This window comes from Ziziphus jujuba, chromosome 10, assembly GCF_031755915.1.
Source record: "Ziziphus jujuba cultivar Dongzao chromosome 10, ASM3175591v1".
Taxonomy (NCBI): Eukaryota; Viridiplantae; Streptophyta; class Magnoliopsida; order Rosales; family Rhamnaceae; genus Ziziphus; species Ziziphus jujuba.
This window is the reverse complement of record NC_083388.1, coordinates 7,971,179-7,989,312: the sequence shown is the minus strand read 5'-3', so window position 1 is coordinate 7,989,312 and position 18,134 is coordinate 7,971,179. Positions and strand designations below refer to the sequence as shown.

Genomic DNA, 18,134 nt, shown 5'->3' with positions numbered 1-18,134 from the left:
CGGAAGTTACTGTTCCGGCAAGTACCCAGTCGCACCGCCAGTCCTTGTCCACTGTGTTCGACCTCCTAAACTCGAATCCAGCATCTTTTTCTGCCAATTCGCGATGATTTAGGAGAATTGAGGAGTCGAAACCCGAAAGCTTTCCGGCGAGATTCCGGCCACCTCGGGTCCGATCACCGGAAAGTAAGACCGAATCCGTGATCCTCATCACTCAAGCTTCGATTCGGTATATAACTCGTAACTTTTAGTTGTCATTGTGTTCGCTCCCCGGGTACCCATTTGGTTGGTATACTGTGGATGTTTTAGGTGCGCGTACGAGTAGTGGAGTTGATCCTGTGGAGGATCTTAGCTGATTTACGCGCTTAAGGTCAGTGACCCACCTTCAAAAATATTTTGGGCAATTAATTATGTTTAATTGGTATTTAAATTATGCTCATGTGGTACAATTTAGTTATGGTTTTATTGTAATTTAAGTTATTTTTTATGCATGAGCAAAGTATATTTCGGTAATAGTCGTACGTGGTTTTAAGTATTATTTTGGGCATAATTGGTTTAAATATTTTATGAAAATATTTGTTAAATTGGTGGTTTAATTTTTATAATTATGCCCATGGTATTTTATCTGTTGAACCTCGTATTACGAGAAAATTATGGTTTTATTTGTTATCGATGTTTTCGTACCGGTTTGTTAAATAAAAATATGTGGGATGGTAAGTGTGAAATTTTGATATATTTCCCACGGTAATTTTGGAAAATGGTACAGTTGGTTTAATAATTATTTTAGACGCATTCATACAGTATTGGTGTTCTGGTATAAGTATATGTGGTTCAGCGCGCAAGTATTATTATTTCTCCCGTGAGTTGCCATTGGACCGTGGACAGGCAAGTTTGTTATTGGCCACAGCCGCCCCCCTCCTTGGCCGGGATGATGATTTCAGCAACGGTACTGTCGGGACGCTGAAGTGCCGTTTGCAAGTTTCTCTCTTTAATCTCCCCGCCAGTCGGTGCTCAGGACGCTGGGTATCGGAGAGTATCACCGGTATATGGTGTGGTGCGTCAAGTGTAATTTTTCAGATAAAGTTTCAAACCCCAAAGGTGTTCAAAAATTTATTTATTATAATTTATTACATTTTAATTATATATTGGGGTATTTATGTACTTATTGTTTATCAAATGTTTGATCCCTTGGTTTTCGGGAAGTACGAATATCAGGTTTTGTGAAATCGTTTTAAAAAGGGAACATTTCCAACGGAGTGATTGGTGAGAGTTTTGAGGGAAAATTATCATTTCCAACTGTTATTATTATTTATTTATTAATTGTTGGTATTAATTCAATTCCCTTATTTGTTATATTATTATTATTATTATCATTAAAAGTGTTGAGTAGTTAGGGTCACTGATTGAGATGATTAGCATCTCACGTTTTTAAGTTCCGTTCCCTTAGGTGCAAGGGGTGATAGACATTCTTCCGGGGCGAACCAGTTCTCCACCGCTATCGTGTTTCGAGAAGTACTTTTGTACTCATTCCTTTCAGTTGTATTATTTCTTTCATCCTTGTTGTATTTCTGTTGAATAGCACTTCATAAAGCTCTGTATACTATTTGGACACTTATGCTTTATTTATGCACTGGACTGCTATTATTGTTGTGAAGTGCTATAAATTGTGGAACAACTTGTAGTTTTGCGGGAGGAATAAGGGGGTGTTTTCAGTGCAGGTAATTTTTTGTAAGTCCTACCCTTAGGGGAGGTGCTGCCGAATTTTCCGTTGGAAGGTTCGGTGGTATTTCCCTGGGATCAGGGCTTGTCTAGGGTTCCGGGGAGGATTCTGGACGGGTCCTGACATTAATGAAATTATGGTTTAATTTCTAGTAAATTTACTATAGATTTAAACGTTGAAATTTTGATGCATAAATAATACATTTATGTGATTTTAATTATGTATGACTTTTATATATTTTTCTTTATATTGGTTTAGTGTAAATTGATTTCATGAATTTGAAGAAAAATATTTATTTAAATTTTAGTATTTCCAAAAACTTTATATTTATGCGTTAATTGATTATTTAATTATTTAATTAATTTATTTATTATTCATAAATTTGATTTTTATCTTATTTTATCGACACTCATTATTTTAATAATACTATAAAAATTTAGAGTTTTTAGACGCACCATACAAGTACTGGTGTTCTGTAGTTGTGGATGTGATTAGCGCCCATATGGATATGATTAAAGCATAAGTGGATATGATTAGCACACAAGTTTATTTATAGGGTTGTTCTATGATTGCTATCGAATCAAGGATAGGCAGGGTATAATGCACAATGAGCAACAGTCGCCCCCCTCCATGGCCAGGATGACTGTTAGCAGCGAGGCGGTGGGATGCCATGCAAGTCGTATGCCGATTTCTCTCTTTAACCTCATCGTCAGGCGATGCTTTGGAACGCTGGGTACCATCAGGCACCATTGGTATATAATATGTGTTAGGATCCATCTAAAATTCCTCACCGGAACCCTAGACAAGCTCTGATTCCAAGGAAACACCATCGAACCTTTCAACGGAAAATTCGGCAGCATCTCCCCTAAGGGTAGGACTTTAAATAAATAACAGAAAACTAGTACAGAATTAAATAAATAAACGTCCAAATAGTATATAGAGCGTTATCCACTACAATTGAATATGAAATTTAATACAATATAAGATAAAAAGAAATAGTACAAGATAGAAAGGAAAGAAAAAGCCTCTTGGACTTTTGGCAATGAACCAAGACGTCAAGCTCGTCCCGGACGATCAACGTCTACTAACCTGAACCTAAGGGAATGGAATTTAAAAACATAAGATGCTAATCATCTCAGTGAGTAACTCAATCTACAATACAATAATAATAATAAAAGAGTAAATAACTTAGTTAATTGATTAATAAGAAATAAGTAAATAATTAATAGGTAGTTAAAAATAATATTTTCCCTCAAAACCCTCACGATTCACTCAGTTGGAAAAATTCTCTTTTTAAAACATTTTTGCAAAACCCAGCATTTTATGCCCAAAAAATCAAGAAATAATTAGTCAAATAAATTTCAAATAAAATACAAGAATTTAAGGATCCAAATTTATAATGGAAATATAGAATAAGACATCATTGGATACAATAAATAAAATCATAAATAAACTTGTATTAAAGAAATTTGGCATAAGAACAAAAATAAACCCAATATATAAATTATAAAATTGATTAATAAAATCAATGAAATAATCAAAGAAACATTTTAAATCAATTTAAACATCTATATAAAACAAATGGTAAAAATATAATAGAATTTATCTTAAAATACCAATCGATTTAAATGATAAAATCAAGGCAAATACTTTTAAACATTAATGAGAATCGGTAATAAAATCACGATAAAAATTTCATGAAATTTGTGTAAAGCTTTAAATTTAAATAAATAATAAAAACAACATTAAATATATTCTTAACTTAAATACAATTTCAAATATTTATTTTGAAATCCATGTTCTGAAAACCATTTGATGCACCCACTCTATACTAGTGGCGCCAACGGTACCCAGCGTCCCGAGCACCGCCAGACAGGAGGTTAAAGAGAGAAACCAGCATACGACTTGCATGGTGTCCCACCGCGCAAGGGGCGGCCTACCTTCATCCGATGGCAACCGCAGGACAACTACATAATCACCTGTGCGCTAATCATATCCATATATAAAGAACACCAGTACGTGTATGGTGCATTTAAAAATTATAAAATCAATATATTTATTTTCAAATCTCAAAATCTCATGAATACCACCAGGTTTATTCCATCCAATTAAACCCATAAATTTTCCACAATTCCTTTATAAATCATCACCATAAATCCATCGCACAATTTCCATCAATTTCAAATCCATCAACTTTCAAATGCATCAATTTTCCAATCCACAATATTCAAATGCATAAGCGTAATTTTTAAAATAATATCCTTAAATCCTTAAAATTCAAGATAGGCATAATTTCATTAAAATCTCATAAAATTTCCAAAATTCATAAATCCATATAAATGCATTTTTTGTTGCTTGAAATAAACTCATAATAATTTCAACAATAAATCAATAATGTTAAAATCATAATTTCTTTAAATATCAAATTTTTATAAAATGAATTTCCATAATTTATCAAAATCGAAATATGCTTCGGTGCACACACATATACACATTTCAAATTGTCCAAATATTAGCATCAAAATTTAATTTGCAATTTATCACATAATTAATATAATATAAACATCCAAATATTAAAATATAACGAAATATAATTAATTGACACCCGAAATTAATTTTTTGAAGGTGGGTCACTCACCTCGAGTATGCAATTAACCCAAGATCCTCCATTGGATCAATTCCTCGATGCATCCGTGCTCCTAAAACAACAATATTATATAACTCAAATAAATTAATATTTTATTCGGATAAATAATACACAGTACCCGGGGGGTTTAACACAAACAGTGTTCAAAATTCACAAATAGGTGCCTATGGAAAGCTAAGGAGACGAGGATCACATTACCGACCTCCATTGATTCCAATTCCGCCGGTGGTGGTCGGAATTTGCCCGGGAAGTACCGGCCGAACTTCACCTCTTCATAACTCGTGAACCATTTCGAATTTAAACAATTGGAGACCATATTTGAACTCAAAAGACCCAAAATAGGGGTAGAAAGGGTGGAAAATCGAACTGGGCTGGCTAGAAACGGCGAGAATCGCCGGAAAACTCAAACCCACTGTCGCCGACTTCACCGGCCAAATCTGGGCTCGTCCGGTGACGTTTGGCCGGGAAAATTGGAGGTTGGCGTCGCCGGGGAATGGGCTTCTTCCCTGGCCGGCGCATGTTGCCATTCGGCCATTGAAATCCGGCCAAAACGATCGGTGAAAGAGAGAGGGGGAGAGAGTCAAAGGAGAGAGAGAGAGAGAGAGAGAGAGAGAGAGATCCTTGTGCATGTTTTGCTGGTGCTTGACGGGCTCGAGGAAGAAGGAGAAGGGAAAGAAAGGAAAAGAAAAGAAAAGGATTTCAAAACAAAATGATTTGAAATGTATTTAATTTAAAAAATATATTTAATCATGTTTTTAGCATTTATTTAAATTAAATTGTTGTTTTAATAAAAAAATCTATCATGAATTTTATTGTATGTTAATTGCTATTAAAATTGAGGATTTCAATTTAATTTAAATATTTTGTTTATTACTATTATTTCATTAATTTAATTATTCAAAACTTTGAAAAAATATGTATGGAGATTAATTTTGTTTTTATTCCAAATTCCTCTAATATAAATTTTAATTGTGATATTATTTTATGTTATTTTATGATATTTTATTTACAATTTAATAGTTGTTGTTGAATTTATTTTCAATATAAATTTTAGTCAAAATTCAATTTATTGAAATTCATTTGCATTTTCTTAATTAATTATTTTCTTTATTTTGGGGTAAAAATTGATGGACTTTTGTGAAAATTGTTTTAAAAGGGAAACATTTTCAACTGAGTAAAATTGTGAGGGTTTTGAGAGAAAATGTAATTTTACTAATTTATTATTATATAAATAATTCTTGCTTATTTATTATTAATTAATTAAATCAAGTTTATTTTGTATTGCTATAATATTATTTATGTAGTAGTTAGGATTACTCACTAAGATGATTAGCATATCATGTTTTTAAATTCATTCTCTTAGGCCTAGGATTGTAGGCGTTCACTGTCCGGGGCGGGCTTGACGTCGTTTGTTCGTTGCCAGATTCCAAGGAGTCTCTTTCTTTTTCTTCCTACCCTGTATTATTTCTTTCTTATCTTTTGTTGTATTAGATTTCATATATAACTAGCATTCATCCCCATGCGATTCACAGAATGTATAACTATGATAGATGATTTAATCATAATAGATGATATTAAATATAATCTATAATAATTAATTATATTTGAAAATTTATTTAAAAATTTTATTGCTAATAAGTATATTTAGATCTTTTTTTTTTCTATACTATAAAAGTTTGTTAAGAATTATAAATTTACTTCTATATATAGTACTATTCAATTATGAAATTCAAATTAAAAAATTACCTATATAAATTACCTATATAAAATTTTCCATCTATGGAATTTTCTATCTATGATGTAATCATAATAGATGATGTTAAATATAATCTATAATAATTAATTATATTTAAAAACATTATTTAAAATTTTTATTGCTAATAAGTATATTTTGATTTTTTTTTCAATCTATATTATAAAAGTTTATTAGAAATTAGAAATTTGACTTTTATATATAATAATATTTAATTATAAAATTTAAATTCAAAAATTGCCTTTATAATTTTGTTCTATCTATAGAATTTTATTGTTTAATTTTTCCATTTATGGAATTTAAATATATTCAAATAATATTTTCTATCTATGGAATTCAAATTCTAATTCAAATGTATTTTTTTGTTCCTTGCAAATAATTAATTTTCGTATATTAAATACTCATAATATAATTTAATTATTTATTATTATTATTTGTCCTATAAATATATTTTTACATTATAAGTTCAATTATTTATGGAATTCAACTAAAAAATGTTTACCTATTTAATTTTTTTCACCTATAAAATTCAAATTCAAATCCAATTGTATTTATTTAATTTAATTCAAATTCAAATGTATTTATATAATATTTTCCATCTATAATATTAAAATTCAAATTTAAATATATTTTTTTATTCTTTGTAAATAATTAATTTTTTTTTATGTTAAATCCTTATATTTAATTTGATTAAATAAAGAATTCAATATAAATGAAATAATTACATCCTCTATATCTTTTCCATCATCTAATGTATATATATATATATATATTAATTTAAGGGATCTTTCTTTTTATATATATTTTAAAATATTTTTGATAAACTAATTATTTTCATTATATTTTATAACTCATTGTTTCTATTTATAATTATTTATATCATATAGAGAATATTTTTAACACAAATAATTATTTTATTTATTTTATGATCATGATTGCATCAGAAAATTTTCATCCAAAGCGTCAACAATATTAGTTTTCGACATAAAATTTTATTATTCTAGAGCATATGTGATGGTTTTTTTTAAAAAGGTAAAAATAAAATAAAATCGATGTTCTTCGTACTGGTAGGTGGTAGCAACTAGCCACAGCAAACTTTATAACAAACTCTAAAAAGCTGTGGCTTCCTATATATATATATATATATAAAGAACACTATCATATGAAAAGTTATTATCATATTTAGTATTGACAATTATATATTTAAATTTGTTCAAAAATATAACATATTTAACAATATCATTTCAAATGTCATGAATAATATTGAAGATAAAGATATTATTTTTGTGTCATGGTATTTCTATTTTCTCTTATTACATGCATTTTAAAAGCTGGCATCAATCTCAGCATATAAGTTTAAGCATATAAGTTTAACGTGTATATATATATATATATATAAATATATATTTGTAATGTAGATATTAGTATATGCGTTTTAGTACATGTTTTCATTTCAATTTCTTTTTGAATATAAAAATAATTTTTTTATTATACAAAAAAACAGTAAAAAAGAAAAGATTGACCAATATTGACTTGCACCTTTGCTTTATGTTTTCTTCCCGGCCGGTTAAGTTCTTTCTTTTTCCAAAGCAGATGTTGACACTTGCACCTTTGGCTTTATGCAAAAAACCGAATTGGCCCTTACTTAAGTTATGTCCAAAACATATATTCTTCTTTTTCTTCTTTGTATTCATCATCCTTCATACATTTTTTCTGCGTCAGGCATTTGTTTACCAATCCCAGGCATGTGCTAGAGTGAATTTCTTAAAATGGTCCCCTATTCAGTAGTACAATTTTTTTACTTTCTCATTTTCTTGAGGTTTTATATAAAAAAAAGGTCCTCATTTAAGTAGCTTAGATTTAGCATGCTTGATTTGTAAATTTAGATGTGGAGTTTGTTTCTTCCTTGAATTGACTATATTTGAAAGAGTTCAATGACATGGGGCCTAATAGGCCTTTGAGCAAAGAAAAAATTAACCTTGGAACACACTTGGTTAAATTGGATCAAGTTTTATTTTGATCATAACTTTTCTATCTTAACTCTGATTTAGACAAGCAACTCGTCATGAACTCATGTCCATGAGTCCTCCGCAATTATACAAGGGATAAATTCAGAACTCATACTAATAAAAAGTCAATTTCGCGCCCATAATTAGTCAACCTCGATCAAAAGTTCAAGTTTTAAACATTTTCTGTAGTTGGGGCATTACATAAATGGACTAATTTTCCATTTTTGAACATTTGTGCAAATTCATTGATCAAATAAATTATAGACCAAAATACCAATATGGAAATGAATTATAATCTATATTTCCATTTGACCAAAAAATAAACCTTTAAAAAATGGTAAATAAAAATTTATAAAATGGTCTAATATTTTTCAATTCTTTTAGAATAATTTTTTTTTAATTTCTTTTAATTCTTGGTCTAATTTTTATTTTGGAATTTTGGTGTAATTAATTTTAACTTTTGGTCTAATAGAATTATATATAATTGGCCAAAATTCCAATTTTATTTTAACTTTCATTTTTTATCTAATTTTAGGTCCAAAAATATTTAATTATGATTATGGGCATTTCAATATAAATAAAAAAAAGAATGAATACAAATTTCAAATAAAAAACCATAAAAATAGAATGGAAAAATAACAAATGTATTTTTTTATTTTTTTTTTTAAAATAACTTTATTTTTTTTTTAAAATTTTATTTTTATTTTTTTAATTTTGGGTCTAATTTTTATTCTGGTGTTTTGGTTTTTTTTTTTTTTGGGTGTTTGGGCATATAAAATTATTTTTAATTTTTGGTCTAATAAATTTATTTTTATTACATAAAAATTTTTATTTTTATTTTTTAGCCTAATTTTAGATAATAAAAAATAGTTAATTAATATTGTGGGTATTTTAATTTGAGTAAAAAGAAATAAATACAATTTTTCCAAATAAAAATGCATAAATATAAAATGAAAAAATAAAAAAATATATTTTTTCAATTTCTTAAGAAATATTTTTTATTTTTAAAATGAATTATGATATCATTATGATGTCATTGCCATTGAATTAAATTGTTCTGTCAGATTTTGAATCTATTTGCATCAATTTTAACACTTTAAAGCCAAAATTACTGAAATTAAAACTTAATGCCAAAATCATGTCAACCCCAAACTTCAGGGCATTAAACTGTAATTTTTCCAATCTTTTATTTTTTATTTATATGCTTACACTATTTAATAATGTAAGCAGTATCATTTCAAATGTCAAACATAATATTGAAGATGGAAACATTATTATTTTTTGCGATGGTATTTTTAGTTTTACTATATGCATTTCAAAAGTTGATGTCTATTTCAACATATATATATATATATAAATTTAAGGTAGATATTAATATATGCATTTTAGTACATATTTTCATTTTAATTTCCTTTTTTAATAAAAAGAAAATTTTCTTTTTAATAATAATAAAAAAAAAGCTTGACCAATATTGACTTATACCTTTGCCTTTATTTTCTTTCTTCCCGGTTAAGTTCTTTCTTTTTCAGAAGTGGATGAAAATAAATAAGGTAGTAGCTACTAGCTCCTGCAAACTTTACGACAACCTCTAAAGATTGTGGCTTCTAATTCTCCCTTAGCCCATCTTTAATTAACACTATCAAAATTTTTTTTTTTCTTTTTTTTTTTCTAAAAATGAACACTATCATAAGAAAAATTATTGTTATCATATTTTAGTATTCACAATTATATGTTTAAATTTGTTTAAAAATCTAACATATTTGAAAATATCATTGCAAATGTCAAACAAAATACTGAAGATAAAGACTTACTATTTTGTGCCCATGGCATTTTTATTTTCTCTTTACTATCTGTATTTTAAGAGTGGTGTCAATTACTACTTTGTAACATGGTATTTCTATTTTCTCTTTGCCGTATGCATTGTAAAAGCCGATGTGAATTTCAACATATATATATATATATATATATATATATATGTTTTACATAGATATTGGCATATGCATTTTAATGCATGTTTTCATTTCAATTTATTTTTTAATAAATTAAAAAAGAAAAAGCCTGACCAATATTGACTTGCACCTTTGCCTTTATGTTCTTTCTTCCCGCTTAAGTTCTTTCTTTTTCAAAAGTAGTTGTCGACGCTTGCACCTTTGCCTTTATGCAAAAATCCCAAATCGGCCTTACTTAATTTATGTCCAAAGCATATATTCTTCTTTAGTTTTCTTATTAATATTCATCCTTCGTACATTTTTTATGCGTCAGGCAACCGTTTACCAATGCCAGGTATGTGCTAAAAGAAATTGTTTACCAGTAATGGTCCTCTATTCAGTAGCATATTTTATTTATTTATTTATTTATTTTTACTCTATCTCATTTTAGTGAGGTTTTATGAAAAACAAGGTCCACTTTTCAGTAACGTAGTTTTGTATGCTTGATTTTGTAAATTTATATGGAGTTTGTTTCTTCCTTGAATTGGCTATATTTGAAAGAGTTCACGGACATGGGGCCAACTTGTAAGTTAATTGCTTCCTAGAATCTAGATCATCACCATATTTTTAGTTTTATTTTTAGCTGAAGTTGTCATCTTTATATTTATTAATTTCTTATGATTTATGTGGCTTTACCATGTAAATTTGTGCCTATGTTCTGAAGCTACCAAAAAGAAATGATGCTTCTTTTTTCTTTTTAATATTTTACAACATTTATTGAAGAAATAAGTGATTTTCCTCTGGCCACCATATCGTAATTTATTTGATTTTTATCTGAAGTTGAAACTTCATTGGTATGTATATTGATTGATTTATCAATTGGCAACCACAACACAGTTTACTTCAAGTGCTTTTCTATAATTTCTTTTCTTTTCTTTTCCTTTTTTTTGGGGCTTTCCTTTATTTGTTAAATTTCGTAGACATTATAATGGACTTTAACTCAGCAATCAGCATTGTTTTCCTCTAACGAGAATGTAATTATCTGCAATTATGACACTAAATTATATCTAACAAAAGTGTGGAAATCCTATGTCTTAATTGGACATAACCTTTGTTTTTGACAATGCCAGCTGCTATCTGAAGCTGATTAAAGCAAAAAAGGAAAAGGATTCGAGTTTCATACTTTCAAGGTTTCATACAATCCATGGCTAATAAACAAGAGGATAATATTATTAGCTTGGTAGTCTTGGTGGACAAGGAGAAAAAAAGGGTCATTTTTGCTGAGTCTGATGATGATTTGGTCGACACTCTCTTTAGTTTTATGACAATTCCTGTGGGAACAATTATCAGGCTTTCCTCTGACAAATCAGCAGTGAAGATAGGTTGCATAAACAACTTATTCAAAAGCGTTGAGAATATTGACGATAAGCATTTCCATTCTAGAGCATTCAAGCAGATGTTGCTAAGTCCCCGCAATAATGCCGAATCTCATTGCAGTAAGCTGAAGCTGAAAATAGATCAACAGACTACTAGGTACTTTCGTTGCAGCGAAACAACTTGTTTCGAGCTATTGAGTCATTACGAAGGTTGTCTTTGTAGATGTGGAGGACTCATGGATGCAGAAGTATCTATAAGAAAAGGAGAGTCGAAAACGCTTGATAAAGATGGAGGTGTATTTGTCAAAGGGATGAGCAGATTCATAATCAGTGATGATCTACAAGTGATGTCCATGTCCACTGCAGCAAGCTTATCTTTGGTTTCCAAGCTTGGAATTATGGATTGGAGTGGCATTGAGATGAACATTTTCACTTTAGGAGTTGGTGAGGTACATCAAAATTTTAATTTTTTAAATGTCAATGATTGTGTTTTTACATCTCTACGTTACTCAGTTTTTGTTACCTCGTCATGTTCTCTTTCAGGTTTTGAATTTGCTTGTGTGCTCATTAGTATGTAAAACACCATTGACAGAAACTCTTTTGAAGCACAAACCAGCGACCGAGTTAGACACAGGAAATTTTGTTCAAGGAAAACCTGTTGAATACCAAATGGAAGACAAGAAGAATATTCGAAATGGAAAGATCTCTATCAAGCTTATGGTGAGCAAATCTAAGAAGAAAGTTTGTTATGCAGAAGCAAAGAAAGACTTTGTTAATTTGCTCCTCAGTTTCCTAACCATTCCACTTGGGCATTTTTTGAAACAAAAATGTAGCAGTTCTTTGAATGGATGCATAGATCACTTGTATAAGAGTGTACAAGATCTTGATGAGCAAAGCTTGAAGTCCAATTACCACAAAGAAATGCTGGTCAGTCCCAAGCTTGCCTCTGGTATTGGTTATGAGAATGATTTATTAGGTATTGAGGAAGCCTCACATCCTCCATATTACCATACATACGGACGCTATGGTGAATATTTTGTAACCAATGATAAAAGTCTTATTCGTGGTACAGAGATAACTGAACTGAAAGTTGTGGATCCAAAACCTCATAATGAAGATGGTGGAGGATTTATAACAGGACAGGCAATTTTCATAGTGACAGATAATCTGATAATAAGACCTATATCTTCAATCTTAGGCCTCTCCATTCTCAATGACTTGAAGATACCTTTTAATGACATTGAGGAGCAAACTGTGCTTGTGGGCAAGGAGGAGGTAACTCAAAGCCTTTCGTATACGTACTAATCTTCTTAACTCTTTTTTAAAAGGGTAACTACATTTTTCCACTCTTTAACCATACAACTTTTTGCACTTTACCCTCCAATATTGCCTTCTCGAACTATTATATATTTGTCGATTTAATTAATCCAATCATTCAATTTTCTATAATAAATTTGGCAATATTAGCTTTACTTTAAAAGTAGAATAGAACATTTTCTAAACAGACTTACATGAGTTGTGTATGTTTAATTTTATCAAATTCATCTTTCAAAATGCATGATAATTTTATCAACATTTTTCAAAATGCATGATTGGATCCAACTGACAATAAAGTATTAGTTCACAAGCAAGTGTGAACGATTTTATAGTATAGTGGGCAAAATGTAGAAAGTAGTACTGTTGAGGGGGTAAAATATAGTTATCCCCATGTGTAATTTCCATTTATCAAGTTAAAATGTTTTCTACGAAAGTATATACATTAATCCAAATCCTTTTCCTACTTGTCATGATTGATGTTATCGTATCAACCCATAAGCTAATTACCTTGTTAAGCAGCCTCTTTTTCTACTTTTAATCGCCCCCTCAATGTGTGTTTGATACACATTTATTAAACCTTCAATTTATGTTTAATATAGTCATTTAAAGTGTTTTGTATCGCAGGCTTTGAGTCTTTTACAGACTTGTCTTGCATCGGAATCTGCTCTGACCAAAGCCTTCATTAGGAGAAAATCTTCAGTACCACGATGGTACCACATCATACTATGCAACATCAAAACATTTATTGCTATCTGTTTAATATTTGTCACATGTATTGCCACCTGTTATTTTTTATTTTGAATTTTCTTCTCAAAAATTAAAATTTTAAAAAGGTTTCCTTGCACATTTTAGAAGAACGAGGTTTTATGTTCCGAATTAAAGTTTCTCTTTCATGGTTTCATTTGCCTATTTTTAGCTATGTTTTAGCGTTAGCGTTAAATCATCTTGCAAGCCACTCAACCCAGAAAGAGCAATATAATTTTTGGTTTGGCAAATACTATTCCTCTGCAGCTTGGTTGGCTTCTAAGACAAGTTATTCTTCAGCTTGACTTGGTACTCTGTATTCTTCATTTCTCCTTGGGTTTTTTTCCAAAGCTATCTCACACTATCATTCAATTATACAAATGGATGAGTTTATTGGAGGGATAGATGATGGTGAAGGAAGCAACAATATACACTAAGATGATAATGTCGTTTTGGACTACAATAAAGGCAGAGCTCATATATGTTACTTGTTAATATTTAATTGATATCATTCTTGTGATAATTTTTTTTTAATTTTTTTTTCCTGTCATGTGCAATTTATGTAATTAATTCAAATATTAAAAATTTTGTATGAAATCTATACATATATATACATCTATATATATATATATTTATCATTTTTACAGGAAAGATTGATGAACAAGAAATTGATGAGGAATTAAAATTGGAAATTAAGGGCTTTTCCAAAGAAGAAGCTTATAATTTATGTAACATGTATGCTTTAAGGAAAGTTAGAGTTGGTGACCCGAATTTTTATTGACCCGACCCAAAAAGGTCACGGTGCAGCTCGTTTGATCAAATTTATTTTGAGGAAAAATTTAGGGCTCTGTGGTGGTAGCAGAAGTTGAGGGCCGATACCTTTCCAATTTTAAGGTTTATCCTATCCGTACAATAAATATATATTTTTTCGGGGATTTTCGGATGTATCGAGTTTTTGCCTCTCTGTTTGCTCACCTTTCGTGTCAGGACCTGTCCAGAATTCCTTCCCGGGAACCCTAGACAAGCCCTGATCCCAGGGAAATACCACCGAACCTTCCAACGGAAAATCTGGCAGCACCTCCCCTAAGGGTAGGACTTACCAAAATTACCTGCACTGAAAACACACTTCAAAAATTCATCCCCTTATTCCTCCCACAAAACTACAATTTGCTTCCACAAATTTACAGCACTTCAAATAATAACAGCAGCAACCCAGTGCATAAATGATAAATACATGTCCAATACAGTATACAGAGCATTATACAACAAATGTGGAATTAATACCATGACAGATAAAAAGCAATACAAGATAGAGAGGAAAAAGGGAAGAAATACTTCTTGGACTTCGGTAACGAACTGAGACGTTGGGTCCTGGACAATCAACGTCTCCAACCTGGACCTAGGGGAACGGAATTTAAGAGTGTGAGATGCTAATCATCTCAGTGAGTGACCCTATCTACTGTACACCTTTAATATTAATAGTATACCAAATAAAGGGATTTAATAAATCAATACCGAACAAATAAATAAATAAATAAATAAATAAACATTTGAAGTAATACTTTCTCTCAAAACCCTCACTATTCACTCCATTGGAAATGTTCCCCCTTTAAAACAATTTCACAAAACCCGATATTCGTACTTCCCGAAAACCAAGGGACCAAATAATTTAATAAACAACAAATAAATAAATAAATAAATACCCCAAATATAAATAAACTGCAATAAATTATAATAAATGATTTTGTACTCATTGGGGTTTGAAATTTCTATCCGAAAAATTTGTTCTTGATGCACCACACCATATACCAGTGATACCCTCCGATACCCAGCGTCCTGAGCACCGACTGGTGGGGAGATTAAAGAGAGAAACTTGCAAACGGCACTTCGGCGTCCCGATAGTACCGCTGCTGAAAGCATCATCCCGGCCAAGGAGGGGGGCGGCTGTGGCCAATAACAAACTTGCCTGCCCACGGTCCAATGGCAACTCACGGGTGAAATAATAATACTTGCGCGCTGAACCACATATACATATACCAGAACACCAATACTGTGTGAATGCGTCTAAAATAATTATTAAACCAACCGTACCGTTTTCCAAAATTACCGTGAGAAATATACCAAATTTTCACACTTACCATCCCACATATTTTTTATTTAATAAACTGGTACGAAAACATCGATAACAAATAAACCATAATTTTCTCGTAATACGAGGTTCAACAATTAAAATATACCACGGGCATAATTATGAAAATTAACCACCAATTTGAACAAATATTTTCATAAAATATTTAAACCAATTATGCCCAAAAATAATACTTAAAACCACGTACGATTATTACCTAAATACACTTTGCTCATGCATAAATAATAAATTAAACCACAATAAAATAATAATTACATCGTACCATATGAGCATGATTCAAATACCAATTAAACATAATTAATTGCCCAAAATATTTTTGAAGGTAGGTCACTCACCTGAAGAACACAATTAACCTAAGATCCACCATGGGATCAATTCCACGACTCACCGGTGCTCCTAAAACACAATTCACACAGTCAAATAAATTAATATTTTATTCGGATAAATAATATCCGATACCTAGGGGGTCAAAAACAAACAATATCCAAAATAGTTGAATAATATACCAAATCGAAGCTTGAGCGACGAGGATTACAAATTCGGTCTCCATCGACCCCAATTCCGCCGGAGGTGGCCGGAAAGCTTCGGCCGGATTTAAACTTGAGGGATCTCTCAAATGGTGGGGATTTTGGGCAATCTAACCCCGGAAATGGACTCAGAGGGGTCAAAAATGGTGGAATAGAGGTATGGGTCGGGCTGGGTTGGTCGGAAACGGCGAGAATCGCCAAAAAAGCTTAACCGGCCGCCGCCTACTTCACCGGCCCGATCTGGGCGCGTCCGGCGGCGACTGGCCGGGAAAATTGGAGGCTGAGGTCGCGGTGAGCTGGGCTTCACCGGTGGCCGGCGCGTGTGGCTTTCCGGCGACTGAAATTTGGCCAAAAGGCCGGTCAAAGAGAGCGGGGGAGAGAGTCAAAGGAGAGAGAGAGAGAGAGAGAGAAGTCTGTGTGTTTTTTTTTTGTCTCTGTCGGGCTCGGGGAAGAAGAAGGGAAGGAAAGGAAAAGAAAAGAGAAAGGTGTTTTCCCACGTGGGGAAAAAGAAAAGAAAAAAAAGAAAAAGAAAAAGAAAAAGAAAAAGAAAAAGGAAAATAAAAAGAAATAAATTAAAATTAATTAAATAATACTAATAATAATATTATTGTTTAAAATAAAAATAAAATAATATGATATTACACATGGTTGACATGTGGCTTCTCAACATGGTGACACATGGTCACCTTCATTAAGTCACACGTGGCACATCGTTACACGTTCAAAAATAATATTAAAATAATACTATATTTGAAAAACTCTACAGGTCTATAACTTTCAAACCACATGTTCAAATCGGACGTGCCGCTAGTTTACGGACTCGTGCCAATGTGTACTTCGTAATGGTACCTCAGTCAACCTAGAATTCCAATCGGGTCAAAAAGTCAACTTTTGACCCCTTCGGTCAACGGTCAACAGTCAACCTCGGTCAACGTGCAAAAAATCCGACATGGTTCGGGACGGGGTGTTACATTTCGTACCAATCTTTATCAATAAAAGCTTTGCCTCTCTTTGCCCGTGATTTTTTTTTACGTAAATTTGTATGTGTTTTGATTTTATTCTTCTATTGCTATTGTTTTTGTTCTATGTTTCGTAACAAGTGATATCAGAGCTAGGCTCGATTTCAACAATGGCATCTTTGAAGTATGATATTCCGCTGTTAAATCGTGACACTAGATTTGTGTTATGGCAAGTTAAGATGTGGGCTATTCTTGTGCAGATGGATTTGGGAGATGCGCTATTAAGGTTTGATAAGATGCCCTCATCTTGGACTGCGGATGAGAAACAACAGAAGGATCGTAAAGCCCTAACTCAAATTCAACTTCATCTTTCTAATCAAATACTGCAGGATGTTTTAAAGGAGAAAACTGCCGCTGCATTATGGCTAAAATTGGAGCAATTGTGCATGATGTAAAGTTTGACTAGGAAATTACATCTGAAGCTGTGATTGTATTCTCATCATATGTCTGAAGGTACGTCTTTGGCTGATCACTTAACTGTCTTTAAGGAAATTGTTGCTGATTTAGAGGCTATGGAGGTTAAGTATGATGATGAGGATTTCTGGTTGATTTTGCTATGTTCGCTGCCTTCTTCATATTCAACTTTTAGAGATGCAATTTTGTATAATCGTGATACTCTTACTTTGGAAGAGGTTTATTATGCTTTGTTCTCTAAGGAAAAGATGAAGCAGCTTATATTATGATCTGAGACTCATGCAGAAGGTCTTGTTGTTCGAGGTAGGATGCGAGAGAGGAACTCTTGTGGCAATTGGAGAGACAGATCAAAATCTAGCAATAAGGAAAAGGTGTGTAGGTACTGCAAGAAGAAGGGGCACATTAAATCAAAGTATTATAAATTGTAGAAAAAGAATAAGAAGGCTGCTGCTAATCAAAAGGGAAAACAACTGGACAATTCTTGTCAGGCAAGTGTTGTAGAAGGCGATTATAGTGATGGAGAGCTCCTTTTTG

General features: G+C 31.4%; 1 protein-coding gene across 5 annotated transcripts; it reads left to right on the top strand.

The window, feature by feature from the left end:
• Positions 1-10,254: 10,254 nt before the first annotated feature.
• LOC107410943 (uncharacterized) lies at positions 10,255-13,645 on the top strand. 5 transcript variants are annotated; one of them, XM_025070702.3, is made up of 4 exons: positions 10,255-10,409; positions 11,185-11,879; positions 11,974-12,705; positions 13,372-13,645. In XM_025070702.3, exons 2-4 carry the CDS (start codon positions 11,259-11,261, stop codon positions 13,546-13,548), a joined length of 1,530 nt encoding a protein of 509 aa, XP_024926470.3. In that variant the 5' UTR covers positions 10,255-10,409; positions 11,185-11,258; the 3' UTR covers positions 13,549-13,645. The 5 variants fall into 5 exon arrangements, with proteins under 5 accessions (XP_024926470.3, XP_015873918.3, XP_048323907.2 ...); XM_016018432.4 differs by lacking the exon at positions 10,255-10,409 and adding an exon at positions 10,430-10,639; XM_048467950.2 differs by lacking the exon at positions 10,255-10,409 and having other exon boundaries at positions 10,689-11,879; positions 11,974-12,406; positions 12,503-12,705.
• The last annotated feature ends 4,489 nt before the right edge of the window (positions 13,646-18,134 follow it).

What these genes read in the sequence shown, in the direction of transcription:
- LOC107410943 (XM_025070702.3), top strand. Translation starts at nt 11,259, where the DNA reads ATGGCTAATAAACAAGAGGATAATATTATTAGCTTGGTAGTCTTGGTG. An exon ending in TCACTTTAGGAGTTGGTGAG is followed by an intron (nt 11,880 to 11,973) that starts GTACATCAAAAT and finishes GTTCTCTTTCAG; the next exon opens with GTTTTGAATTTGCTTGTGTG. An exon ending in TGCTTGTGGGCAAGGAGGAG is followed by an intron (nt 12,706 to 13,371) that starts GTAACTCAAAGC and finishes TTTGTATCGCAG; the next exon opens with GCTTTGAGTCTTTTACAGAC.